Raw genomic sequence first — 26989 nt, forward strand, 5'->3', positions numbered from 1 at the left:
GCAAACTCGAGTCGCTTTTGCTTATTTCTCTTATTAATTAAGGGGCGCTTACGTGCGAAACGGCTCTGTAAATCTGCTTCCCGTAGTCTCCTGCGCACTGTCCGGTCGGAAATGGACAGATTGAGTGATTCACGAAGATTTTTGACGATTATCCTCGGATCTTTCTTCACCATTCGTATGATGTTTGCATCATCACGTCAATTTGTGCTTTGCGTTCTACTTCTTCCAGACCGATCAGCTACTGTTCCGGTGTTCAAAAATTTCTTATAAAGTTTCTGGACAGCGCTTTTGCTGATTTCATATTTCTGAGCGATTTTCCGCTGTGAAACACCGCGTTTACAATCTTTGACAATCAGGTTTCGAACCTAATAAGAAATTTGTCGACCACTAATAGTCATATCCACTATCTTTCTATGTACTGCTGCGCTTTGTTTGACATGTATACAAGGAACTGTTAGGCACAGGTTGCCGTGTTGTTTACATTTTACGCGCGTTACATCGCGTTTACACATCGCGATTAAATGAAGACGCTACAAATTCCAAGGCGGCCACTTTTTTTAGTTATATGAAAATGCTTGTTTTGTTAAAATAATGTTATAAGTTCTTGTTATTGCAATTTTTAGTTACTTTTTTAATTTTTGTAACAAATCTTTGGTGTGACAGTAAACCTTTCAAAAAAGCCTTATAATAGGATCTTTTTTTTATTAAAAACATTAGTTTTAAGATATTCTGTATACAATATAGGATGGTCACTTTATTATGTCAGTCACTGTATATACGTATGTGCGTACGTACATTTTCATTATTCTATATTATATATTTATTGTTTCTTTTAGGGTTTTATATACAATTCTACAAACAATTACGCTATATATACATTATATACATTTGTTCTTTACCATTACATTTGTACTGTATATATACTATTACATCTACGCCATACATTCTCCGCGCCCTGCTACACAATACCTCTTCTTTTCTCTCATGTCTCTATCTCCTCTTTATCGCTCAGATCGCTCGTCTTTTTTTTTACCTATTTCCTATTCGCTTGTCTATTGCCATCTCATTTCTTACAATTATGTCGCCATCGCCATGCCTCTCTCTACCCTATCATTCCCTATCCTGCCTCCTACCTCTCCGGGACTTCCGCTTCCGTTTACATTTTTTATCTACTTTTCACTCACTTTTCATACTCGCATTCACTCTCCCTTCCCTCCTCCATCTTTTTCCTTCTCTCCTTCTCTACCTCTCTCATTTATCCCTCTTTTCCTCTATCATTAGCTAATATTCTTTCCACCTCATATTGCCAACTTCCCTCTCCCCTTTCCTTCCAAGATCTGCACCTCTTCCAAATATGCTCCCATGTCTCCTCTTCCCCTTCGCATAATCTACATAATTTCTTTTTCTCCTTTTCCCAATGTCTACCTTCTCTCATTTCATTTCTCAATCTAAATCTAGCTACTCTTTTTCATCTATTTTCTCTCCATCCTTTTTTTAAATATTTCGGGATTCCCTCTCCTTTTACTCATTTATAATACCTGCTAAAATTCCCGTTCCGTATTTTTTCCCACCTTTCTTCCTTTTGCACCTACTGTTTTTTTCTCTTCCCAATTCATTGTCCTTTTCCCTCCCTCCTCCCTTGTCTTCTCCCATTCTCTTAGCGCTATTCCTCTATCTTTAAAGAAACTTTCTCTTCATCTCCCACTCTGATAGTCCTCTCCCCTTTATTTCTCTTTTCTTTATTTTTTCTAAGCAGCTTCTAGCCAGAATGCTACCTCTAATAATCTCCTGCTCCCTCTAATAATCTCTCTTCATACCTACATGTTCTCTTTCCTGTTTCTCTCCTCATTTTTTCCCTCTGAAGCTCCTCTTTAACCAAATATCCCGGTTCTTTCCTCTACTCTTAACACCCACCTCCAATACCTTTTCTGTAGCCTTTCTAGATTCTCCCTCTCCTTCCATCTCCAAATCTCTACCCCATAGCTTGCTATCGTTCTTACCAACTTGTCGAACATCCAAATTCTCTTTTTCTAATCCTTACCAAACCTCCTTTTTCCTATCTCCCATATCTGTCCTATTACCTTTGCCGCTTTTTTGCTCTCCGTTTCTTTTAAATTTGTATCCTAGATAAATGCATTCTTTTACCTCCTCCATTTTTCTACCTTTCCAGTACCAGTTCGCTTTGCAATCTCTACCCCCTCTTTTTCTGAATCTCATTATCTTCGATTTCTCTGCATTTAACTCTAATCCTTTTTTCTCTAAGTATCCCTTTAATCTATCTATCATATTTCTCATGCTCCCTTTATTCTCTGCTAACATTACTATGTCATCTGCGTACATTAAGTGCGTCTGCAATTTTCTCTTCCCCCAGTCTTATTTCTCCCCACCTGATTTTTTCTAGTTCCTTCTCTAAATCTGCTATTAACATGTTAAACAACGTGGGGCTTAGTGGGCACCCTTGTCTCAATCCTCTCGCCGTCCAGAAACTATCACTAAGTTTACTTTCTATTCTCACCCTACTTTTTGTCTTTCTTAGGGTGCGTTCAGGGAGCTCACTATTAGCGCTACGTAGCACTACCTCTGTTCGCGGAGACGCTGGATAGCGCTATCAAAATTATGATGACGTCACTGTCCGTAGCGTTTGACGTCATAAACGCGCGCTATCCATGCTACTGCTTCCGAGGTAGTGCGTGGATAGCGTTTAGCTCAATCCCCACCATTGTCTGTTTAAACATCACGTGCTATCTCTCTTTTAAGGTTAGAGAAAATTTATGCGTGATCTTGAAAGTAGAAAATAAGAAATTGTTTATATGTCCTAATGAAAATATTTAATTAACATAAAAATCTCTCTTCATTGAGAGAGAGAGAGAGAGAGAGAGAGAGAGAGAGAGAGAGAGAGAGAGAGAGAGAGAGAGAGAGAGAGAGAGAGAGAGAGAGAGAGAGAGAAAGAGAGAGAGAGAGAGAGAGAGATCTGTTTTATTGAAATTTATTAAATTTATTAAAATATATTAAAATTCCTTAATATATACTCATTTAAATTTGTTAAAATTTCTTAAAATTCATAAAATTTATTTCATTGTTATTTATTACATAAATAAATTTTAATAAATGTTAAATATTAATTTTTAATAAATTTTAATAAATTTTAATAAATTTTTATGCATTTTAATAAATCTTAATAAATAATAAAAAGGGATCAAATAAAAAAGTTTCTGTGAAATATTTCATTAATATATTTCTATCAAGGTGATCAAGACTGGATCTTTGAGTTTAATATTATTTTTCATCAAAATATGTATATAATAATATATACTATTTTGATTCATTAGACTGCATGTACTGTTTGTCTTAAAATGCAATCCTTTTCTGTACCAATTGCAAATATGTAAACGACTTAAGTATCATTATTATCAATTAAATTGATAACGTAATCATATATTATTTTAAAATTTTAGTTTAAATAATTAATGCAATTCAAGAGCGACAGTATACGACATAGTGCAAAAGAACATAAATTTACATAAAAAAATTATATTAGGCATAAGCTTCAAACATATAATATTATGTAAAATAAATATAAATTAATAATTAATTAATTTGATTTTGAATTGAGATAGAAAAATAGAATAAAATAAAAATTTATAAGAAATTGTTTAAATTATTTTATTTTATTACATATAAAATAATTTTAATTAAAGAGTAATATATAGGACTTATTAATTATTATTTAATTTATTTAAAAATTAAAAAATTAATTTAATAAGATCGTAAATAACTTTAATAATTTTTATTTTGTGAACTTCAATAATTTCAATTTCCATTGAAAAATTTAATTGTTTAATAATCATTTTATAATTCTCAAAATATTGAATATAAAATAAATATAAACAAATAAGTATCATATATATTAAAGAAAAATAATAATAAATATACTAAGTAACATAGTTAACATAAATAATTATTAATATATATATAAACATTTTGTTAATATTGCTGGCAGTGGCTAATCAACTGCCCAACAGTGTTTACTACGCTATAGCTGTTCACGGAACTCGCTATCACTACCGCGCTATTGGCTCCACGAACAGTTCAGATAGCGTTAGCGTTTGTAGCGTTAATAGTGTCTCCCCGAACGCACCCTTAGTACCTCCTCTGTCCTTTCCACTAGTCTCTCTCTTATCCCTCTTTTCTTCATTGCCTTTATCACTTCCCCCCTATCTACCGAATCGAATGCTGTTCTCAAATCTACAAAAAGTGCTATTAGCTTTTCTTCTTTTCTACTAATTTCCCTGTTTACTAAATAATTTAGCACGTAAATGTTGTGTATTGTACCCATTCCCTTCCTAAAACCTGTCTGATTTGGCGGTATCATCCCTCTTTTTTCAATTTCCTCTCTCATCCTATTTGCTAATATCGTCGCGTATATTTTGTACAAAGAAGGCATTATCGTTATACACCTATAATCCCCCACTCTATCTTCTTGCCCCTTTTTTAGTACCGTACTATCTTCCTCCTTCCATTTCTCCGGCCATCCTTCCTCTCCCCAGACCTTGTTACATATTGTCGATACCTATTTTTTAATTTCTTCTCCATATTTCCACACTTTATTTGGAATCTCGTTTATCCCCATTGCTTTATCCTCCTTCAATTTTCCAACTACTCTATTTCTATCCTATCTATTTCCGTTTCTTCTCCTAACCTCTCTTTTTTCTCTCCCCACCTCACTCTTTTTTTCTATTCCCTCCAATAGGCCCCTAAAATATTCTTCTGCTCTACATACCTACATTAATTTTTATAAAGCACGCATTTTTGCGTGCTTTAAAATAAGAAAATCTCTTAATTTATTATTATCGTACTCTAAACCTAATTACATAGGCACACACAAAAAAAGTGGTTGGTCCGGCGGACCAGACAAGTCAATCCTTATGTATTTTGACTCGCTAAATCCGATTCCAAGGTCAGAATTGCAAAGTTAGCTCATATTTTCTAACCTCAAAAAAAATTTTTTTATGTTGGTCCGGATTAGACTAGTATATCTCTATGTATTTTGACCCGCTGAATCCAAATTCAAAGTCAGAATTGTTGAATTGGCTTATTTTTTTTAACCTAAAAAAAACACCTTGTAAAAGCAGTTTAGGTTACAAATGTATAATCCAGAGCGTGCAAGTTTGCGTACATTATCTTGCGTACCCATATTTAGGGGAAAATTCAATAGGTATGATAAGTCTGAGTTTCTGTGAGTAAATAGCATAGAAAATTTACTCCCTTTTTTTATTATATATAACTCTTTTATTCTCGGAAGTTTGGATTAATGAACAAACTGAAACCTGGATGTTACAAGTCTGATGAGTGAAGACTATTCATTGATTCTTCTAAGAGAAGCTTGAAAGCAGTGTTGCTGCACCATACTAATGTATATGCTTCCATTCTTGTAGTGCACTTGGTAGTGATAAAAGAAGAGTCACGAACCTGAAAACAGTTCTTGAAAAAATTAAATACACAGAACATAGATGGCAAATTTGTGGGAATCTTAAAATTTTTACTTTGCAAATGACCTGAGTCTAAAAACGTCATAAATGAACCGTTAGTTGAGCCTTTAAAAGTTCTTCCACCTCTTTATATTAAATTAGGGCTCATGAAACGGGTGAAAGCTCTGAATAAAAAAGGTGAATGCTACCAGTATTTACAAGAAAAATTTTCCAACATTTTTGATACAAAATTGTGGGAAGAAATTTTTGATGGACCTCAAATACGTAAAATGTTGAGAGACGACAATTTTGTCATCAAAATGAATGAAAACGAAAGAGCTGTATGGCTGAGTTTCAAAGGTGTTAGAAAATTTTCTAGGAAGCCACAAAGGTCAAGATTACAGAAAAAGGATGGCGGAAATGATGGAGAACTATAGAAAACTAGGTTGCTTAATGTATCTTAAGTTGCACTTTTTGAATTCTCATATTGACTACTTTCCATAAAATTTAGGTGATTGTAGTGAAGAACAGGGAAAAAGATTTTATCAGGACATCAAGGAGATATAAAATCGATATCAAGGCAAGTGGGATGTGAACATCATGGCTGATTTCTGCTGGACGCTTAAATGTTTCCGTGAAAGGGAAGAAACGTAAGAGAAAGTCGTTGCACAGAACCTTTGAGAATAAAAGAGTTAGATATAATAGAAAAGGGAGTAAATTTTCTATGCTATTCACAGAGGCTCAGACTTGTCAAACGTATTTTTTCCCCGGGTAATGTGGTTATGCAAGCCTACACGCTCTGGATTATACATTTGTGACCCAAATTGCTTTTACAAGGTTTTTTTTTTTTGGGGGGGGGGGTTATGAAAAAATGCGCCAATTCTGACCTTGAATTTTGATTCAACGGGTCAAAATACATAAAAATAGACTAGTCTGGTCCGCAACATTAAAAAATATATTTTTTTTGAGGTTAGGAAGAAATGAGTCAATTTAGCAATTCTAAATCCATAAGTTAATAGATTTTTTATTTTAGAGCAAAAATGCGTGCTTTATAAAAATAAATGCGGGGATATAGGAAGAAGACAAAGTCTTCTCCTTACATCCGCCCACGCATTCCTTGCACCACATGGGTTTGCAACTTTAAACAGAGATATTATGTATCGTATTTACAAAATTTTTTTGTTAATAACTTTAATAACGTTAATAACTCAGGAGGACAACGTATGTCAACATATGTCAAGATTAAGTTACTGGGGCTGGGTCTTCTTTTGTTAAGGTTCACCTATATTTCTTTTTATTTGTACATGGTATCAGAAAATTATAGCAAGTTAGGAAATTTTTTTTGTTTATAACTTTGTAACGAGCGCAAGCAAAAACTGATAGATAATAAAACAATACTCAAGCCACATTAATCGCATTCTTGTGTACATATTTATTGATATCAATAACAGAGTCTTGGAAATATAGAAAAAATGCGAACCGGGCAAGTTTTTGCTTCACGTTGGTTGATTTTAATCATTTAATTATTTAATGATTTTTTTGTAATATATTTGGCTAATTATATTGATCTTAAATTTATTTTTGGAAAGCACGCGTTTATGTACTTGGTCTATCTTTTTTCCGTTTCAAAGTTGACGCATAGTTGGCGCATTTACTTCATATCATTCTTTTTATAGAGAAGACAATAAGATAATAAAACAATAAAATAATAAGACAATTTACCTAATATAATAGTTTTTTTTTCTTAGAGGCGCACACACACACACACACACACACACACACACACACACACACACACACACACACACACACACACACACACACTTGGCGCCTTTTTTTACCTTTTTTATAAAGGTAATTTTGTTTTGATTTATTATATAACAAAAGTGCAGCAAACGAATTAAAAAAAAAAAATACTCGCCCGATCGTCTGGATTTTTTAATATACAGAGTGATTTAAAACGACCCAGGTGTCCTTGTAATGTCATATTTGTGAGTTAATTCTGAGACGATTTTTCTCTTACGAAAAATATATCCAAAGCTTACTTTTTAAATTATTAAATAAAATAGTTATCGAATTATGGGAGGCATACAAAAGAATCCAAACGGGTGATTACAAATTTGATGTCTATATTGCTTGATGGATAAATAATTTTACCCGGAATGAATACTTTTTACATGTAACAAATCCATAAGTATTGATAAGACATTATTTTTTTCTTTTTGGTTACACAATGCGCATCGAATTTATTCACGCACTTGATCACGTATCAATGTTTTTGCAGATTTGCACACGTTCACACACGAACCAATTTATCTGTTTGTTTACTGATGGAAATATATTACTGAAATTTTTACTGAAAATCTGTCAATTGACCCCTTTTCACTAAGATTTAGTAAGATTTGTTACATTTAATTGAAATTAATTAAAATTTATTAAGGTTTTTTTAAGATTCATTAAAATTCATATAATTTATTTTTTTGTTAAATAACAATAACATAAATTTAATGAATTTTATAAAATTTTAATGAATTAAATGAATTTTAATGAATTTTATAAATGAGTTTTAATGAATTTTAATGAATTTAATAAATTTTAATGAATTTTATAAAATTTTATTGAATTAAATTAATTTTAATAAATTTTAATGAATTTTAATAAATTTAATGAATTTCAATGAAATGGGTCAATTGAAAGAGATTTTCAATAAAATATTTTCATCAGGGTTGCTATAAAGGAAAAATCGTCTCAGAATTACCTTAGAAATATGTCATTGCAAGGATACCTAAATCGTTCCGAACTACCCTCTATTGTAGTACATATTTGTGACTGTAGCATGAACCAAAATCATAACGATTGGTTAATAATTTTTTGCCTTTTTAACATTTTTTTATGAAAAAAAGCTTTTTTGAAAAAATTCCGCTATTTTGTAATTTTTCGGTTAAAAGTTCCTGTTTTGATTCGTGCTACAGCCATTTGCCTACAGATTAATGATCTATTTTTTTTTGTTTAGACGATCCATTTGATCGGAATCACGTCCACTAGTGATTTTTAGCACTTTTTTTTTGATAAAATATATTTATATAATAAATCATTGAGAAAAGAATCACAGGAAAGAACGTATCGGTAATGGAAATACGATTTACTGGAGACGGATGTACTACATAATAATCGAGCAGCTATTTTAAATAGCCATTTCTGTGACATGTGCATCAGCATGTTTTCTATAGTGTGCTTTTATGTGTTGTATGCGTGTGCATGTATGTATGTATGATGTGTGTGTGTATGCGTAAGCGGCCATCTTGTATAGCCACTTTTATATATAAGATATCTGTCGCCCTGCCTGAAAGCAAATGCGGTCTCATATAATTTTTTACTTTTTGTAATAAATTGCGTAAATCAATTAAAATTTTTTTTTGTGATTGAATAATATAAAAATATAGCTAAAATAATTTTGAAAAAATTTCTCTTTATTTACTTGAAAAAAACTGTTGAATCTTTTTTTTATTTCCCTTTCTGAGACCGATAAGTCTCCTTAATAACTCAATAATTGTTGCAAATATCGTGGAATGGACATTTTTGTTTATTTTAATTCCTTTTACCTCTTTATAAGGATTGACTTACATATTTTTGGACACCCTGTATATTTATATTTATATATTAATTAATATAAAGGGTGATATATATTGACATTATTGTAATTTTTATATATATATATATATATATATATATATATATATATATATATATATAAGTACCGGGAGTCTGCATGTCCGTTTTTTCTTTTTGTTCCCGAACTCCTTCGTCATTTGTTGCCCGATTCTAATGCAAATGGTCTCATTTTGTTCCAATTTTTAGGAGAATTGTTACTATTAGTTTGGATTTTTGATATACAGAGTTTTTCAAAAATTATTTACATTTTGTTTAGTAATTTCTGTTTCTTTGCGAACTCCTTCGTCATTTATGTCCCGATTCTTATGCAAAAGGTCTTATTTTATTCCAAATTTTACGAGGATTGCTGCTATGGATTTGGTTTTTCATAAATTATTTATATTTTGTTAATCGCGATCTACATCATTTCTGGCCCGTAACTCAAGCAAATTTTTTTATTTTATTCTAAAAATAACCGAGTAAAGCTGCCATGGGTTTTGTTTTTTTATATACAGGATGTTTTATTTTTTATACATTTATTTCATAAGTTACGCCAAACATTTATGAAACAAAATTTTTTTTGATACGAATCAATGTATAAATCAATGTAAATTGTGCTTATTTACATATACAGGGTTTTTCAAAAATCTAAATATATAAAATATTTTTCGCGATAATTTTGATCATTTGAGTATTGATGCTCATGCAATGACCATGCAAATGGTCTCAGTGAATTCCATTCTGATATATTAGAACTTAATTGTAGAACTAAATTAAGCGAGTAAAGGCTGCAATGGGATTTATTTTTTAATATACAAAGTGTTTCATTTATGGACTAGCATTTCTTAAAGTTAAGCCAAACATTTATGGAACAACTTGTATATGGAAATGAATAAATAAATAAATCAATGTAAAATGTGGTTATTTACATACAGGATTTTTCAAAAATCTATATATATAAGTTCGGTTGTCTGTAGGTCTGTATGTCCGCGATAATTTTAGTCATTTGAGGTCCGATCCTTATGCAATTGGACTCATTTTGTTTTAAATTTTTTCTGGAATAAAATTAGGAGTTTATTTATAACATATACAGAGTTTTTCAAAAAACTATAAATGTAAGTCCAGGGAGTCTGTATGTCCGTATTTTCTGTATGATCGCGAACACGTTCGTCAATTGAGGCCCAATTTTACTGCAAAAGGTCTTATTTTATTCTAAATTATACGAGGATTGCTGCAATGGGTTTGGTTTTTCAATATACAGGGTTTTAGAAAAATTATTTTTATATTGATTAGTAACGGATAAGCGTTTGTCTGTATAACCGCGAACTACATCATTATTTGTGGCTTGAAACTCTTGCAAATGGTCTTATTTTATTTTAAATTAAACGAGAAAAGGCTGCCATGGGTATGGATTTTTCATATAAAGGATGTTTCAATTATGGACTTACATTTCTTAAAGATACACATTTATAAAACAACCTGTATATGGAAATGAATAAAAGAATAAATCAATGTAAAATGATGTTATTAACATTAACAGGGATTTACAAAAAACTAAATATATAAGTTTGGTTGTCTTTAGGTTTGTATGTCCGCGAAAATTTTCGTCATTAGATGTCCAAACCACATGCAAATGGTCTTATTATGTTACAAAATTCTTCCGGATAAAAAATAAGGGGTTTGTTTTTAACATATACAGGTTTTTTTAAAATTTTCTTTATATTGAATAGTAACGGAAAAGCATTTGTTTATATGAATGTGAACTACAGCGTCATTTGTGGCACGAACCACTAGCAAATGGTCTCATTTAATTCAAAATTATTCGAGGATGGTTGCCATGAGTTTGGATATTCCATAAACAGGACGTTTGAAAAATGAATGGTGTGACTATAAGAAAAGATCTTGAAATGAAACAACCTGTATATGGAACCATTGATTTGGATTTTTATCATAGAGGGGGTATCATAACATAATCTTCATCATAAAAAGTTTGGTAAAAAGATGTATAGGGCAAGAATACGCTTGAGAACGGCATGATATACTGATGTAAACGGCACAACTAATGATAGTGTATTAAACGATAAATACGCATGTTTGTTAGTTTGTATTTCCGCGAACTACTAACACGGGAGTGTATTTTTGAACAAAAAAAGGAAAAAAAGGAAATCAAAAGCAAATGGATGGAAATAGAAATGAATAGGCTAACATTTCTGTGTTATATATTGTAACCGCGCTCGCGAACGACTTCGCCTCGTCCCTGGTCGCGGCCCTGAGTCGTCCGGGTGTCGGGGCGACTGTCTTCTCGTAATATCTTCGATGCAAGACGTAATTGGGCGCCAGGTACGTACCATTCTGTCCACGCCAAATCACCAATTAGCGTTACGCCATTGAGATCGTGAAAAAGACGCGCTTGTTAGGCGACCGGGGCGTTAGCGGCTCCGATAGCCAGCTACTCAGCCCTAAAATGGTAGAGGGGGAGGTTCGGCGCGGGCGGATGGAATCGGGAAGGCGAGAGAACTATTAAAACAACGTAAATTTAACAATAAGATTAACAAATATATTTAACAGTAAACAATACAGAATTAGACGGCTCTGTTGAGCGGCAACTGACTTGGTGACTCGCGCGCGTTACAAGCTGACGACCGCTTGAAATTAAATGTCGAAAACGGAATAATTAATGAACGGGTTATTCTGCGTACGCGGGAATTCTCCGACTTGTCTACGCTTTATCCTGCGTCATTGGTGGACGCCAAACTCTCGATAGGATAACAGTTTTGCCAAGAGCGATCGGGACGAACAGTAACTCCGAGCCCGCGCGGCACGCGACGGATTCGTGCTCTTCCACACGTTACAAGATTCCGCAAGTAATATGTGCAATAATTATTACGAGCTCGCCAACGAGGCAGTACAAGACAATGATATGAAATCGGACGAAAGCGCAATTAACAGAAATTCGCGATACCGATGCGACAAAGTAAATCAGATTTTACTAACAATAAGTTATAAATGCGCGACAATTCACAGTGCGGTTAATGACAATAACTCGTGACATGACTACAGGACGAAAATACAACTGACTCGGCTGCGGATCGGGACGCACACGCAACGTAATTGGAATACAAAACGAACAGCACGGAGCGAATTCATATCACGCGGGCGGACGCGATTGGGCGAAGCAACGATACTCTAATAAATTTGTGACTCTAATCTAATGACTACAAGATCGTAATAAATTCGTGATTCTAATCTAGTGACTACAAGATCGTAATAAATTCGTGACTCTAATCTAATGACTACAAGATCGTAATAAATTCGTGACTCTATCGTGAGTCGCCCAATCACGAAATCGGTGGCTTTACAATTTACGACGCTCGTCTCACCAAGCCGGCTCCTTCGTCTTCTTACACGATATCTCAGTTCGGGATCTGGATCGCACACACAATACAATACAACGTCCGCAGCTCGAGTGAGGGATTCTGGATCCTGCGGGGACCGTTCGGCGACGCGCCCCACCTTGCCTCCGATAAGCCGGGCCCTTATTGGCCGCGGTTTTCCAAAATCGATTTTCGCGCAACGCGCAGCGTGCACGCCGTCGCTTGCTGATCGATCCAAGCGCGGTGGTCGATATTGTTGGGCCCCGTGCACGAGAAGTTTTGGCGCTTTCCTCTGCGACAGATTCTTCTCTCCTTGCCGGGCGCATCTTCCGCCACCGGGACATTATCTCCTCCTCGACGAGGGCGTTTATTGATTATAAGTTGTCGCGATCTCCGCCGGAACTTATGCGGGATCGGGTTTTCAGTCGCCCCGTCGGGACGCTGGCTTCGCGCGCCTTCGCTGGATGCTGAAAGCGTGATTCGGCGGCAATATCGGAATTCTCACAAGATGGAAATTGTAAGCAAGATAAGGGCGGTATTACCCCGCTCGAAAAGGGTCTCCGTTACTCCCTCGATGTCCGCTCATTCTGCGACCTTCGTGAAGGTTCTCCGTCGAGACGAGACGTCCAAAAATTACAAGATAGATTGCTGTGGCCACCGATTCCCGCCGCACTCGCGATGCAGCGCTTGCAACAATATTAACGATTAATTAACGGACAACACACGGGACGTCACACACGCAAAACACGAGATAACGCGCTTTCGCGTCCGTTCCCGAGCGGGAGGATCCGCGTGATGTTAACGCATAAGGGCCAATAAGGCCCTTGTGACGGACAGCAGCCTATATAAATAAAAGATTCAAAAACAACTAATTATACAGACGCGCGATTTAATGGTGATTAGATTTGAAAAGAGCGACCGCAAAAACAGGCAAAAAAAATCGCCCGTTGCGTGGACATCAGTGTTTGAGGATTTTAGCGGGAAAAAAAGTACATCAAGGAACATCAATACTCTGAAAAGTAAAAAAAGAGCATAGTTTAAATTACTGAAATATGAGGGGTTAAAGTGGTTACTACACCAATGAAGGGGGGTATGCCATTTTATCCGTTCAGCACAAAAAAACCGAGGTAATTTCTCATATAAAAAAAAGTTTTAGAAGAGATTTGTTAGTCTGTTAGAAGACTAATTTATTGTGACCTGAAAACGACGTTTAAGTCAGAATGTCATTAAGAAGTCAACTTACAAGTTTCAGGAAAATATTTTTTAATTGATGTCGAATACCTATCTCAGCGGGCACAGAAAGAGAACATGTATATATTTTATTAACGTTATTTTATGTGAACACGGTTGAAATTTGCCTTAAAATTAAAAAAAAAAACGAAAACCTTATAACAATAATTTAAATATAGGTACCACCTATTTCTGAAAAACTGCGTTATTTACTATAAATTTTTTAAAATTTTAAGAAAAGAAAGCTTATTTACAGAGATATTTTACAAAAAACATAATTGTAAATGAGCAACGAAAAATTATTTAAAAAAAAGTATTATGTGATTTTTTAGAATAAACGAATCTTTTAGAAGTTAGGGAAAAATATCAACTTTAACCCATCATATCACAGCAAAAAAAGGTATGCACGAATCAAAATTTAGAAGGGGTGAAAGTATAATGATATGCAATTATTTACCATCAAAATTGTATCAAAACTTGATGACCACGAAACGGACGATTTATGCGGAATGATGTCTGATGTTGCATCCTTCAACGCTGCATGTTCAAGAAAAGTAGGTTATGATGAGAGAGAAAACGTGATACCGATTCGCCGGTGTCCAATATCCGTTTCACTCGCACTTGATACTAATGCCGTCTCTCGCTCGAGTGCGAGTGAAATGGATATTTGACACCGGCGAATCGGTATCACGTTTTCTCTCTCATCATAACCTACTTTTCTTGAACATGCAGCGTTGAAGGATGCAACATCAGACATCATTCCTGCCGGTTAACCGTGCACGACGCACTCTCTCGTTCGCATCGCATATTCCAAGCATGTTCCCTACATGTTTCTACGCATTTTAATGAAGAGGCATGCTTGGGGCATGCTTAGGGCATGCGACGCAAACAAACCTTTTATGTTATTCACGGTAATTGTCTCGATAAGACGCGGCACTTTGCACGGCACTGCTGATATTGCACAGCGCACACTTTTACACGTTACGCGAGGAATTATGTGGGACGATACTCAATACGCGAAATCGCGCTGCGATCCGCGATACTTAACCACGCGACGTTAGGTAAGTGCCAAATATAGCGCTAACATCGCGCGCTCTAATATCGAGTAAAGAATTATTCTACATGCAAGAATATATAAGCTTAAATTTATATATGTAGCTTTTGTCTCAAGATAATAAGTCAATCTTATTTTATTCGCGAGAGGAGAATAGGAATTATTGATTTAATCTAAATATTGTCTTATTTTTATGCTACTTCAGGTTGTAATGAGAATAAATGTGTCAGGAATATTTTTTGTTTAATTATCAAAAATCTTTTCTGATGGTGTAATACACACATGTACGGCATATGCATACACATGTAAAAAAGTATAGGTAAAAAGTGGACAGCCATTAAAATTTATGTCTAAAATTTATCCTATATTGAGAGAAAAAAGTTTTGGCGATTATAAATAACTCTGAAATTTAAGTACCTCCTACTATGAAATAACAAGAAATTATTTTATAATAGTACTTAATATTAAAGAGTATAGTCATTACAACAATTTATGTGCACTACTATTACTTGAGGGTAAAATAGCAACTTAATTATAATATATTGCAGTTATAAATTTTACATAAATAAGATGTAAGAACTATATTTTTTACTAATTTAGTCAATTATCTCTATTTTTTAGATAAAGCGTAATGCCATAATAATCAATTAATTATCAATTAATAATCAATTATATAACATTTTTTTGCGACAATAATATATTTTCTATTGAGATTACTTTATGCAAGTATGAATAGCTGTAAGACCGATTGGGTACAGTTCCGAAAAGCGTAAATCTCCAATCGCGCTAAAATTTTAACCAAAGCTTACCCTTGATTAGAGAAGAAAGTCCCTGAAAGGATTTTTGGCGACAAAGCCTCGTTTGCCCCAGCCCCTTTTAAAGTTTTTGTAGTTCTTGCGCAATATCTCTGAAAATATTGATTTGAGAGAAAAAAGTTTCAAACAAAAAATGAAGCTTATGAAAAGATTTACAAAAAAGGTTATATACATTTTTCACGTAAACCTATTATTTTGGTTGTTATGACTTAAAATAACTCGGCGGGGGTCAAATTGACCCCATCAAACATTTTTAAAAATTTCTGTTTTACTAAATATGTGAAAATTTTTTAATTTAAAGGTTATATATATTTATTTAACGTAAACAAAAGTTTAATTGCAAAGTTGAAAAAAAAGTAATTTTTTTACAGTTTAACATAAAACAGAAATATTTCTATAATTTAACATAAAAATAAACATTACTATAGTTTAACATAGTATATAACATAAAGTATAATATTTTACAATTATTTGTACTGTATAAGTGTGGACATCGTTTACTTTATATAAAACATTGATATTATGTATCGTATTTATGAAACGTAAAGTAAACGATGTTCACGCTTGTACAGTACCACATAGGTTTACGACTTTCCACGCTGTCCGTTTCTAATGTTTTCACATTAATCAAATAGCGACATAAAATTGGTGGGTTTTAAAAACATACGGTGCAGTGGGAGGAGCGAAGCCCCTTCCCTGCGTTCTCTGCACAACTCTTTGCGAATTTCCACGCGAAACGAAATTCTTATTGCACCCCTCTTGCACTCCCCGTGTGTATGTGTGTGTATTTGTTCTCTATACCACGCATTCTCTATACCTATTTTTTACGCTAATTTTTTCCGAAATATACATATAATAAAAACTTTCAAAATTTTGATTTAAAAAAATACTTTTTTTCTTTATAACAGTCAAAATAATAGGTCTACGTAAAAAATGTATATAACCTTTTTTGTAGAGCTTTTTATGAGCTTCATTTTTTGTTTCAAACTTTTTTTCTAAAATTAATATTTTCTGAGATATTTAGTAAGAATTGTAAAAACTGTAAAGGGGGCTGGGGGACAAACGAGGCTTTGTCGCCAAAAATCCTTTTAGGGACTTTCTTCTCTAATCAAGGGTGAGCTTTGGTTAAAATTTCAGCGCGATCGGAGGTTTACGCTTTTCGGAACTTTATCTGACCGATTAAGTATTTATTTATAAATTATAAGAATCGTAGAACAGTTCTGGTATAACCTAAGTTTGAAGTGTAAGAACGAGAGATTTTGAGTTCAAACTCAGCTCGTTTAATTTTTCTATTGTTTACATTTATACTACTATTTTTCTATATTATAGATTTTCAATGAATGACTATTTTCTTAGGTCATATAATTTGTTGTTTTTATTACAACTTACTTTTCTATTACAACTTTATAGTTGAGGTGCTACTTGTTTTTAAATTTTTAGTTTTTGATATGATTTTTTTGTTCTGAATGTAAATTTATATAAAATATTGCAGAAAGGGTTACAAATCCACAAAATCAGAAGCCAGACGTTGCAGCCATCGAAGCATTCTGTGTGATGGTTACTAAAGAACCAGAAGGTATACAAATAGGCATCAAGTTATTGGCAATGCAAATTCAATCACTTAATGAATCAGAAGCACTGCAAGCGCTTTCGGTATGTTGTTTAAATATTTTATAAATTAAATGTTTAGTTTATTGTTGAAATTAAAGAAACGCGCGCGCGCGCGTACACTTTGATCTATATTAACAGATTACACAAAACCACAAAATTTTTTTGGAAATTTGACTAGACTAAGACTAGACTAAGTATTTCTTGTGGATTTTAGGTTGTTAAAACCGAATTTAGAGTCAACTTAATCCCATCATGTTTTTTATTTATTTGAGAAAAAACGGATAAAACACAAATAACAGGTCACAATCATCTAAATGGGTAGTGAGTTTATGGATTTCGGACTGATAGGTTGAGAGACTATAGGTTTACGAATTCATAGGTAAACAAGCAGTGTTTCAAGTGATTGCGATTTGTAATTTGGTCTTTTATCCCCGACTTTGGGGTTTTTTCTTAAATAAATAAAAAACTTGACGTGATGGGGTTAAACGGATTTCGGATTTGGTTTTAATGACCAAAAATCCAAAAGAAATACCTGGTCTGGTTTGAGTAAACTTCCAAAAAAGCTTTTTCGGTCCTGTGTTATTACTATAACTGATGAATAGACGATACATAGATGATTTAAAAGATGTTAAGTTTTTTGACTAATGTAAAGAAGTTTTGTATAAATAGCACATTATAAAATTAAAATCAACTAAAAGAAGAACAGGCAAATAAGCCAGTACAGGATGTTGTATTTAATGTATTATATCGAAAAACTTAAATAAAATAAAATAAACATTTTGTTCTATAATCAGATCATTATCAATATTAAGATACAAACATAAAGCGCAAACATAAATTAATACAATTAAAGTCGGAACAAAGTAGACATATAACAATTTTCTTTGAATAAGAGTTAAAGTAATTCGCCGAGATCTATAGATAATAACGCCCAGTAACGAATATCAAAATTTAAAAAACATGGGTGATATGTAGAGGATGATAAAATTTGTTAGTTACGCATTTCATTTTTTACGGAATGAAAATAAACTAAATATGACTGATTCCTTAGTTTTATGTGTTGACATCATAAATTGTTAAAGAGAATCAACGATTTAAATAAGAAAAAACAAACGTGGTCCTTCAAAAACAAGAGTGAGTATTATAGTAGGAGAATAGGTAAGAGCAAGGAGGTAAAGAGGAAGGGGGGGGGGAGATAAAGTAGGGAATAAAACAGGAAAGAGATAAACAAGATAGTTAAGAATAAAATAAATTAAAATATAAGAAATAGAAAATAAAAAATAAAAGAATAAATAAAAATTTTTCATCTAATTAGAGTAGGAGCTACAATTGCGGTAATGTGTCTATGATCTGTAAGTACTAACTAAATTTATTATTATAGAATTAGTTTTATACCGCATTCGATGGATCGAAAAAAAGTTTACATATCTGCCTGAAAACGTGGGTTTGCGATACCAATTTGTCATTAAATTGTTATTATCTTGAATGTCCAAAGTATTTAAAAAGATAATAGATCTATCAGATTCCATCTCATATGTAAATTTTAAAATGGTAATTATATAGTGAAAAAGAATAGAAGTAAAAGGGTGATTGTTGAGATGTTCTTTATAAAAAAAAAAACTAAAATTTAATTAACTTACAGAAAGATACTGCAAGTTTGAACACGGTATATATAATAGAATTATCAAGGTTGCTTAATGTTTACTTTCAGTACATATCTTTTTGTACCTTTGTTTGGATCTTCAGTCCATTTGCTACCTTCGTACACGCTTGACATGATTTCAGTTAATTTGACGTATTGTACTTATCACGTAACATATGTATCAATTGACCACATTATAATTTGTAACGTATTCATTGATTTTGACATGTAAGTTTTTATCTAGTTTATATTACATTTATATTGTGACGTGGCAGTTTCGCTGCCACGATGAGCAACGTTCCTCCCCCGTCACAGGCTGCGAATTTGTGAAATCGCGCCGTGCGGAAAAGCCAGAGGCGATTAAGAGATCTCTCGGGGGAATCGCGAATATAGATTAATTAGTATTAAGTATTTCGTTTCTTTCCGGTAACGCAATGAGCACCTCACAGCGAGGAGTTCGAGGGAGAGCCAAGGACGAGTGCGGAAGGAGGGGCAAGCCGAAGGAATTTCGTCGGCTTGGCTAGTAAAAGCCGAGAGCCAGGGACCGCCGAAGAGACGAGGCGAGCGGGCGGAGCGCGAGCGAGCGCAACGCAACCGGGAAAGCCAAGGCCGGCGGATGGAAAATCGGCACCCCGGCCGATAACAGAACAGCGGGCACACTGGCGGCATGGTGGTTGAGACCGCGGGATGCGGGACCCTCTCGCGAGAAACGGAGGACGGCGAAAGGCACCGGAGGATGCCGGCGGAAAATTCTGTCTTTACGGGGAACGGAAGGTTGGAAGGATTAGAGCGTTCACGATTCTGCAGGCGCAAGACTGCTCACTCTGCTGTGATTGGGGCCGCGATGCGCGAGGGTTAACGCGCAGCCCTTAGTGGGAGTTTGCGGTGTCGATCGCGGATCGACCGCGATCCCCTGTGCTCTTTGCGTGTGTGCGTGCGTTCCGAGCGAGTGCCCCGAGAAATTTTGGCGAGCGTGACCGAGAATTTTATCGTTGTCGGAGAGGCGATCGAGTCGGCGAGTCCCGATATCAACGACGATCTGCCAGAGGAGGACGAGCCTGGAGGACGACTATTGGTAAGGTGGCCCGTTTATTCGCGACGAGTTTGTAAAGCCACTGGCCGGCGAACCACCCCGTACTCGTTCTGCATCCGACGCAGATTAGTGTTGGTGTTGCGTCAGCCTCAGGGCGGTCTCGCGATTTTGGTGCAGAGTCGGTTTCAAGCGAGAGGGGCTGTATCTCGAGTATTGTGGTCAAGGAGGAGAACGGATCTTGTTGGCGGTTCTCCCGGGAAGTTAGTGGCCGCGTGCCCCGCAAAGCTCTCACCCGTGCGAGCCGTGTAGCGCCGCGTGGGAAAAGTAGTTCCCGCGGATATCGTTCGCGAGTATCGCGTCGCGAGAGTATCTTTTGTGCTAAGATCGGTATCGGGAAAAGCGTCGCGGGCCCCAATAATGGGGAGCGCATGGTCGTAACCCGACCAACATCTCGCAAATTCGCGTCTGCGATCCATTTTTGTCGACATTGTCGGCACGTTGCGCTCTCCCGAGGTAAATTGTATGGTGCGTAGTAAAGGCCGCGTTCACGCGCTGCAGAACGATCGGAATTATTGAACCAGCGTTCGCGCGTGCGGAGGTCGTCTAATACGATTCATTATCTGTTTGGTATTTTATTTATTTTTTTTCTTTTTTCTCAAGAAATAAACTTTATTATTTGTTATTCCATCTGCCGTGTAATTATTGGACGTTCTGTCGCGTTCCGCGTTATCGTGTAGTGTGCGCCCCTATCCTAGACCCTACTCCTCTGCCATTAGGTGAGCTGGCCGTTTTTCGCGCGTGGATTAAGGCTGTTCTTGGCGAATTTTGCGAATTAACGTGCCGTCGAGCACGTTTGGCGCCCAACCCGGTCGTTCGTGCGCAGCCGAGATCCGCGCGCGAAATATTAGGCACGCGGGCCGTTCCGGTCTCCGGTATTCCTTTGTCGCTATGTGTTTTTGATCGCGGCTTTTCCCGCGCGGAAGAAAAAGTCGTGACAATATATACTGTTTTTTCACTTTTGAAATTTATTTTATTGTTTAACTCATCAAGTGTACTTCTATTGTATAACGTTGCTTCATATTTCATTGGTCCGAATTATGTTGATCAATTTGAAAAAAAAATGTATAATTAAAATCTGAAGAGGACCTAAATCAAGGCTTGAAATGTTGTTTCTCCAATAAACGGAATTTTGCCAGAAAATTGACTTATTAACATTTATTTATCGGTTTACAAAAGTTTTCAAGTGATATTGCATTAAATAGCGTTGTCTGCAACGATTTTTTGAGGAAAACCTAATGTACTAAATAACCTAATGTACTAAATAATATAAACAGTTCTATGCTTTTATCACAATCTGAACCTTGCACAACGTGCGCATCAACCCATTTAGAGTATAAGTTTACTAAAACATTAAAAATATTTTTACCACAGATGTTTAAAAAGTCTATGTGTACACACTCCCACGTGCGACTTGAGTTTTTTCATTGTAATGTATTTTTATTCCGCGGTACATTTTGCGTTATTTGACATGTGCTACAACCTTTAATTAGCTCCTCAATATGCTTGTTAATTTTTGGTCAATAAATGTGTAAAATAATTTTATTGGGGGGGGGCCCAAAAGTGCTCTGCCCCCCCCCCCCAGTCGGCGCCAGTGCATATACGTATGTGCATATATGCATAGGAACATGTATGTACATATATATGCATGCGTATGTATTTTATTTCTCTCTCCCTCTCTCTCTTTGTGTAAATAATTCTTTCTCCTGAATATTATATAATATAATTTACCTTAAAGCTTGGAATTAACAGTATGGCCGACAGAATATGTCTACTTAAAGGTACTAAATATAACATAGTTTTAAAAAAATTATAGAATAAAGTGAACAGTTTATTTTTTTGTAATGTGTATTGAAATAGGTAAAGAGCATGAAATCTTGTCTGAAACAATTACAACTAAGTATATACTATATAATGCCACTCATCTACCCTGTCGATGACGTGGTCATAGGTTGCAATATGGGTAATATATTTATATGAATGTTCAAGGATCATCTGTACGTCTTAGGGCTAGTTGTTCCAACTTTTTGGTAAACTTATCTACCAGGTAAGCAAGTGTCTATCTTCATTTCTTTTCTTAAATAAAGACAAACATATATTTACCTGATAGGTAAATTTAGCAAGAAGTTGGAACAATCGCGCGTTAGTCTATACACAGAAAAATAATTACTACTTCCAAGTAAATATTACTTGTTCTAAGTAAGTGGTTTCTCTCTACATCTGTAAATCTATGGTAAACTTGTTACAAGTATCACATTTACTTAAAACATATTCTAAATTTTAGTAAGTTTAATACTTCAAACAAGAATATTTATTTCAAACAAATATTACTATACAGAGTCCTACGTAATTCTTCTTCAATCAAGCTTGATAATATTCTTGAAACAAGAATAAATTCTTATTTTAACTCTTAATCCCTCCCTATGAGTCGTTTTCATCCTGCTTAAAACTACTATTGTTGATTTCTCGTACAACCGCGATGCTAGCGCCATCAAAGTTATACTAAAAAAAACTTTGGGGGGGAAGGGTCTTCAGTGCAAAAGGCCAGCCCGGTCCATTTGTTCTACTTCAAACGCCAGCCAGATAAAATTCAAATAGGACATTTTCGACCCATAGGGAGGGATTACGTAAGTAAAAATGACTTTTTTGAAAAAAATTTTGTTTTGTAAATTAAGTATTTTCGGACACGTACATGCATTTTAGAACATAATTATGTGTATATTTTAAGTTGAACATATACAATGAAAATTAGAAATTCAGAATACTTTGAACAGACCAATAAAATTCAGCATTCGGTAAATATTGGGAAGATTGGACATTAAGTAATAAATTTAAAAAAAGAAAAAGATGTTTTTATTGTTTATACAAAAATGATAAAAAGACCAATCAATGTTGTGCTTGATGCAACAAACCCGTTTGCGATGATCATCGTTTAAATTGCTGTCGCGACTGTTTTTAAACTTTTTTTTTCTATTTTTATAACAAAATTTTGTATTTTTACTATGTATTAAATAATAATTTGTTAAAACTTTAAGCGGAAAAAATAATTGTAGATTTATTATTGATGTTTCCCTATTTTACAACACTATTCATCATCCTCAAATCCCCCCAAAAATACCAATTTTTATACGCTGAAATTGGATATCTGCTTTCATTCTACGTTGATCAAACATTTTTTTTTCGTAAAGAGAGAACTTTTTTCTTTCAGAAACTGATTAAAAAAATTTTTTTTTCAAAATTTTTACCATCGCTGTATATTTTTTTTTAAATTAACTTTTTTATTGATTTTTCTCATTGTTTATTAAAAAATACATATTAAATTTTGGAGAGGGGGATAATATAATGGTAGTTTCTTAAAGAGAAATGTTTAAAGAGTATACATGATTTATATCAGATTTTTTAAACCATTATTTATATGGTTATAAGGGCGAGGACGAAAACGACCCATAGGGAGGGAAGGTGCCGAAAAACACGGGAGGGATTGAGGGTTAAGTAAAAAATACTGAAATTTTTTAATACTTGTTACAAGTATACCTGAAAATTAATATTAAGAAAATATTTTTGGTTGAAGAAAACTATTATTTGAACGAAATAAAATAAAATAAGTAATTACTTTTCTTGGCTGTAGAATTTTTTGGTGTGTATTTAGTAACTGTCATGCATTCTATACAAGCCTGATATACGGATAAGGCATATAAATTTACCAATACAACTCTTAGTCAAATTAAAAAACTAAAAAGTAAATATTTAAATACTTTGTTGTTCCCAAAACAATATATAATATAATTCTCTTCATACATTTACAAAAATTACATATATTAAAAATTTTTTATTTATAATTAAAACATAATTGTAATTTTATAATTATGTTTATTGTCCTTTTACAGTTATTGATAATAAACCTATTTTGCCCATGTTTCATTTAATGCTCTTGGAACATATAATTATGTGTCGGCTTGTAATGAGAAACAAAAGCGTGGCTCTTACAGAAATTGTAAATGTAATCTATGGCCTTTAAGTAACCTGCAAAGTTGGCAAGCTTAAAAAATTTTTATAAGAATCACGCTTTTGTTTTCTATTACAAGCCAACAGATGATTATATGTTCCAAGAGCATTAATTAAAACACGGGCAGAATAGAATTATTATCAATAACAGTAAAAGAGCCACAATAATAGACATCAGTCACCATAGCAATAGACAGGGATCAGCACACGTACATAACTCTGTCGCGAACCGATCTACAAAATTGTATAAAAACAAATAAGAAATATTTATGCGAGCGCAACTACTCTGCGGATAAGATTAATCCGCACTCCGTGTGCGAAATGAAAATATTTCTAGAAATTTATAGGTACCATGAAAACGGTAATATTAAAAATATAGTATCGAATTATAGTTTTTGGATAGCATTAGGCGACTCGTACTCATGGCTATATTCAGTACGGGAAAAGCAAACTGTAATATTATACTGTAAAGACCATGGACAGATTGGAAGGAAACTATTGAAAAAACAGGCAAAATTTCACTGAAAAATAACTGCAACTTGGTGACAGAAGACACAATAATAAAGTCACCAGTTGTCATACGACACGGAAATAAAGACATATCTACAGTAGTATAATATTTTAATACCAAACAATGAAGCAAAATTAAGTATAGACGTGGTACAACAGATAAATTTGAAAAACATTGTCCAAAATTAGCCAGAATTGAAAGACTTAAATAAAAAAATAATTGAAATGAACAAAAAATTAAAAACTAAGTTCGATTTTTCAATCGCCGCACTTTTTCTATTCAACGGCAACCAGCAGAACAATCATTGTAATAACACTAGTAATAATAAGCTTTGTTATAATAAAAAAGAGAAAGCAAAATAGCTTTGAGAAGCGAGTTACACTGGATATAGATGCAGAATATACAATTCCCAGATCCATTTTAAAACGTAGCAATAGTACACGTTTTTAATTATAGCACACAAAAACTTCGTACCTCCGTTTTTGTTTTTTTAACGGGGGAGAGATGTGAGTGAAGCAGAATCACAACTTATATGAAAATATTAAAATAGAAAAATTCTAAAGAATAACATATCAGAGCTCTCCAAGGAAGGCTGAATATTATTGCGAGGTATCAAGTGACAGGTGCCTCGTGCGTTGCCGGCCGGCTATTGCACCAGTCAACGCATCGTGCGAAATTTAGCTAATCTCAGCTTAGCAACAATCACGCCACATTTGCACCGAAAATGCATATTTGCAATTTGGCAATTGTTAAGCTCGCGAATATTTCCCGTGCGCCGAATGTGTGCGGCTATAACTATACATGGTCATGTCGAGGGCCCATTGACTCTCCAATATGTCTATCTCGCGGCATTATTTAAGCGGTTGCCGATTAGCAGGCCGCGGATCAGTCAGAAATCAATCAGGCAGATACGTACGTTTCGCGAGTGAATGCGGGACTTACAATGACTATCGTTCGGAATTTAACCACGAGCGAGCGAATCTAACAGTGCGCTATCCCAAAGCTGCGCGCCGTATCTAATCGCCTCTTGCGTCACACGACACGGCACCTTCACCAACCACGTGTAAGAATTATAGTATATGATAAAAGAAATAAACATTTTCTTAATATTTAAAGACGAATGTCTCAATGACTTGTGAACTCGGCCCTTGCCAACCCTCCTTCCACGAGTTCCAACTCCTTGGGCAGGAACGATCCTGACAAATAAATTTGTTGTACCAAAAGGTACAACAATATTAATAAACACATGATAGATTTAGATCATTAAAGAAATAAAAATTCACAATTTCTATATTTCGTGCATTTTTTAATAAATTTGCTGAAAATAAGTTTTTTGAAAGCGAGAACAAAATTTGTACGATTATCTTGTTTAGCAAATTATATAATTTAATCAACAGTATATTGTTAATAATATTAGATTATTCGATTATTTTACATATTTGTTGTGTTCTAAAAATTATATTTATAATTATATTTTTTTATTTTTGTCATAATGCGATTTTAAACTTAAAATTAAAGTGCAGTATAAAGTGGTACATTTGTCAATAAAACAACTTATAAGATAATAATATAGAATGTAATAAAAAACAGCATATATATTATGGGAGCTATCTATCCTCATAGCAAATTAAGGTAATATCACGGCACTATGGGACGTTTGACCTGTTTTTTGGCCAAAAATGTCAAAAATCAAAGTAAAATTTCGTAACATTTATAAACTCTAAAAGCTTCAACAAACATTAATAACACATGAAAAAAATTTTGAGACAATTTGTTCCACGCAAAGTTTTTCTTTTCTTGCATTTTATATTCAAATTATGCTAAATTGTATATGAAATTGATCAAAAAATCTCTTTTCTTTGGTATTTTTTCTTTCTTTAAATATTAAAGATTTATCCACCACTGTTTCAAATAATTTTTAGCACAACTTAATACTTAAAAAAAATAATAATAAATTAAACTCTAACTATTTTGGATGAAAATACCATCTACTTGAAGTAAAAAAAGACAATGATTTAAGCATTTTCTAATTTTTAAAAGACCAGAACTTCCGGGTTACAAGCGATAACAAGACAAATTTGGATTTAAATGTTAGGTAGGATACTACTCTTCTCAAAACCGTTTCAAAAATTTGCCTTTAGGCATCACTTCGTGAAATATGATTTTTATAAGCAGAGACAATTTTAAAATTTGCAGTCGCGCGACTGTCCAATTCAGCAAGTTTGTGATTATAGTCGAAAATATTCATTCTAGGATTTTTGAGGTCGTTGAATTTGAATTTTAAGTCAAAATTATTAAAATTATAAAAAATTAAATTCAAAATGGCGGATTCAATATGGTGGCCAAAAATTTAAAAAATTATTTGTTTTGATTTTAGAGGAGATAATCACTGAACCTGACATCAAAAATTTTAATTGAAAATGGCAGATATAATATATCATACTAAATCAATGTAAAAAGCATATATGGAAGAAATGCAATATACATTATTTATATATTGTAAATATGTGGGTATTTCATGCATTTTTATAAGATCTC

At 33.9% G+C, this 26989-nt stretch overlaps 1 protein-coding gene across 4 annotated transcripts in view; it reads left to right on the forward strand.

Moving 5' to 3' along the window:
- LOC105837615 (ADP-ribosylation factor-binding protein GGA3) overlaps window positions 1-26989 on the forward strand; it is a 133562-nt gene that overhangs the window by 70084 nt on the left and 36489 nt on the right. For all 4 annotated transcript variants that reach the window (XM_036285673.1, XM_012682533.3, XM_036285675.1 and 1 more), the window contains exon 3: window positions 17085-17245. In XM_036285673.1, coding sequence (XP_036141566.1) covers window positions 17085-17245 — 161 coding nt within the window. The remainder of the gene's footprint in view (window positions 1-17084; window positions 17246-26989) is intronic.

The sequence above is a fragment of the Monomorium pharaonis genome, chromosome 4 (assembly GCF_013373865.1).
Source record: "Monomorium pharaonis isolate MP-MQ-018 chromosome 4, ASM1337386v2, whole genome shotgun sequence".
Classification (NCBI taxonomy): domain Eukaryota; kingdom Metazoa; phylum Arthropoda; class Insecta; order Hymenoptera; family Formicidae; genus Monomorium; species Monomorium pharaonis.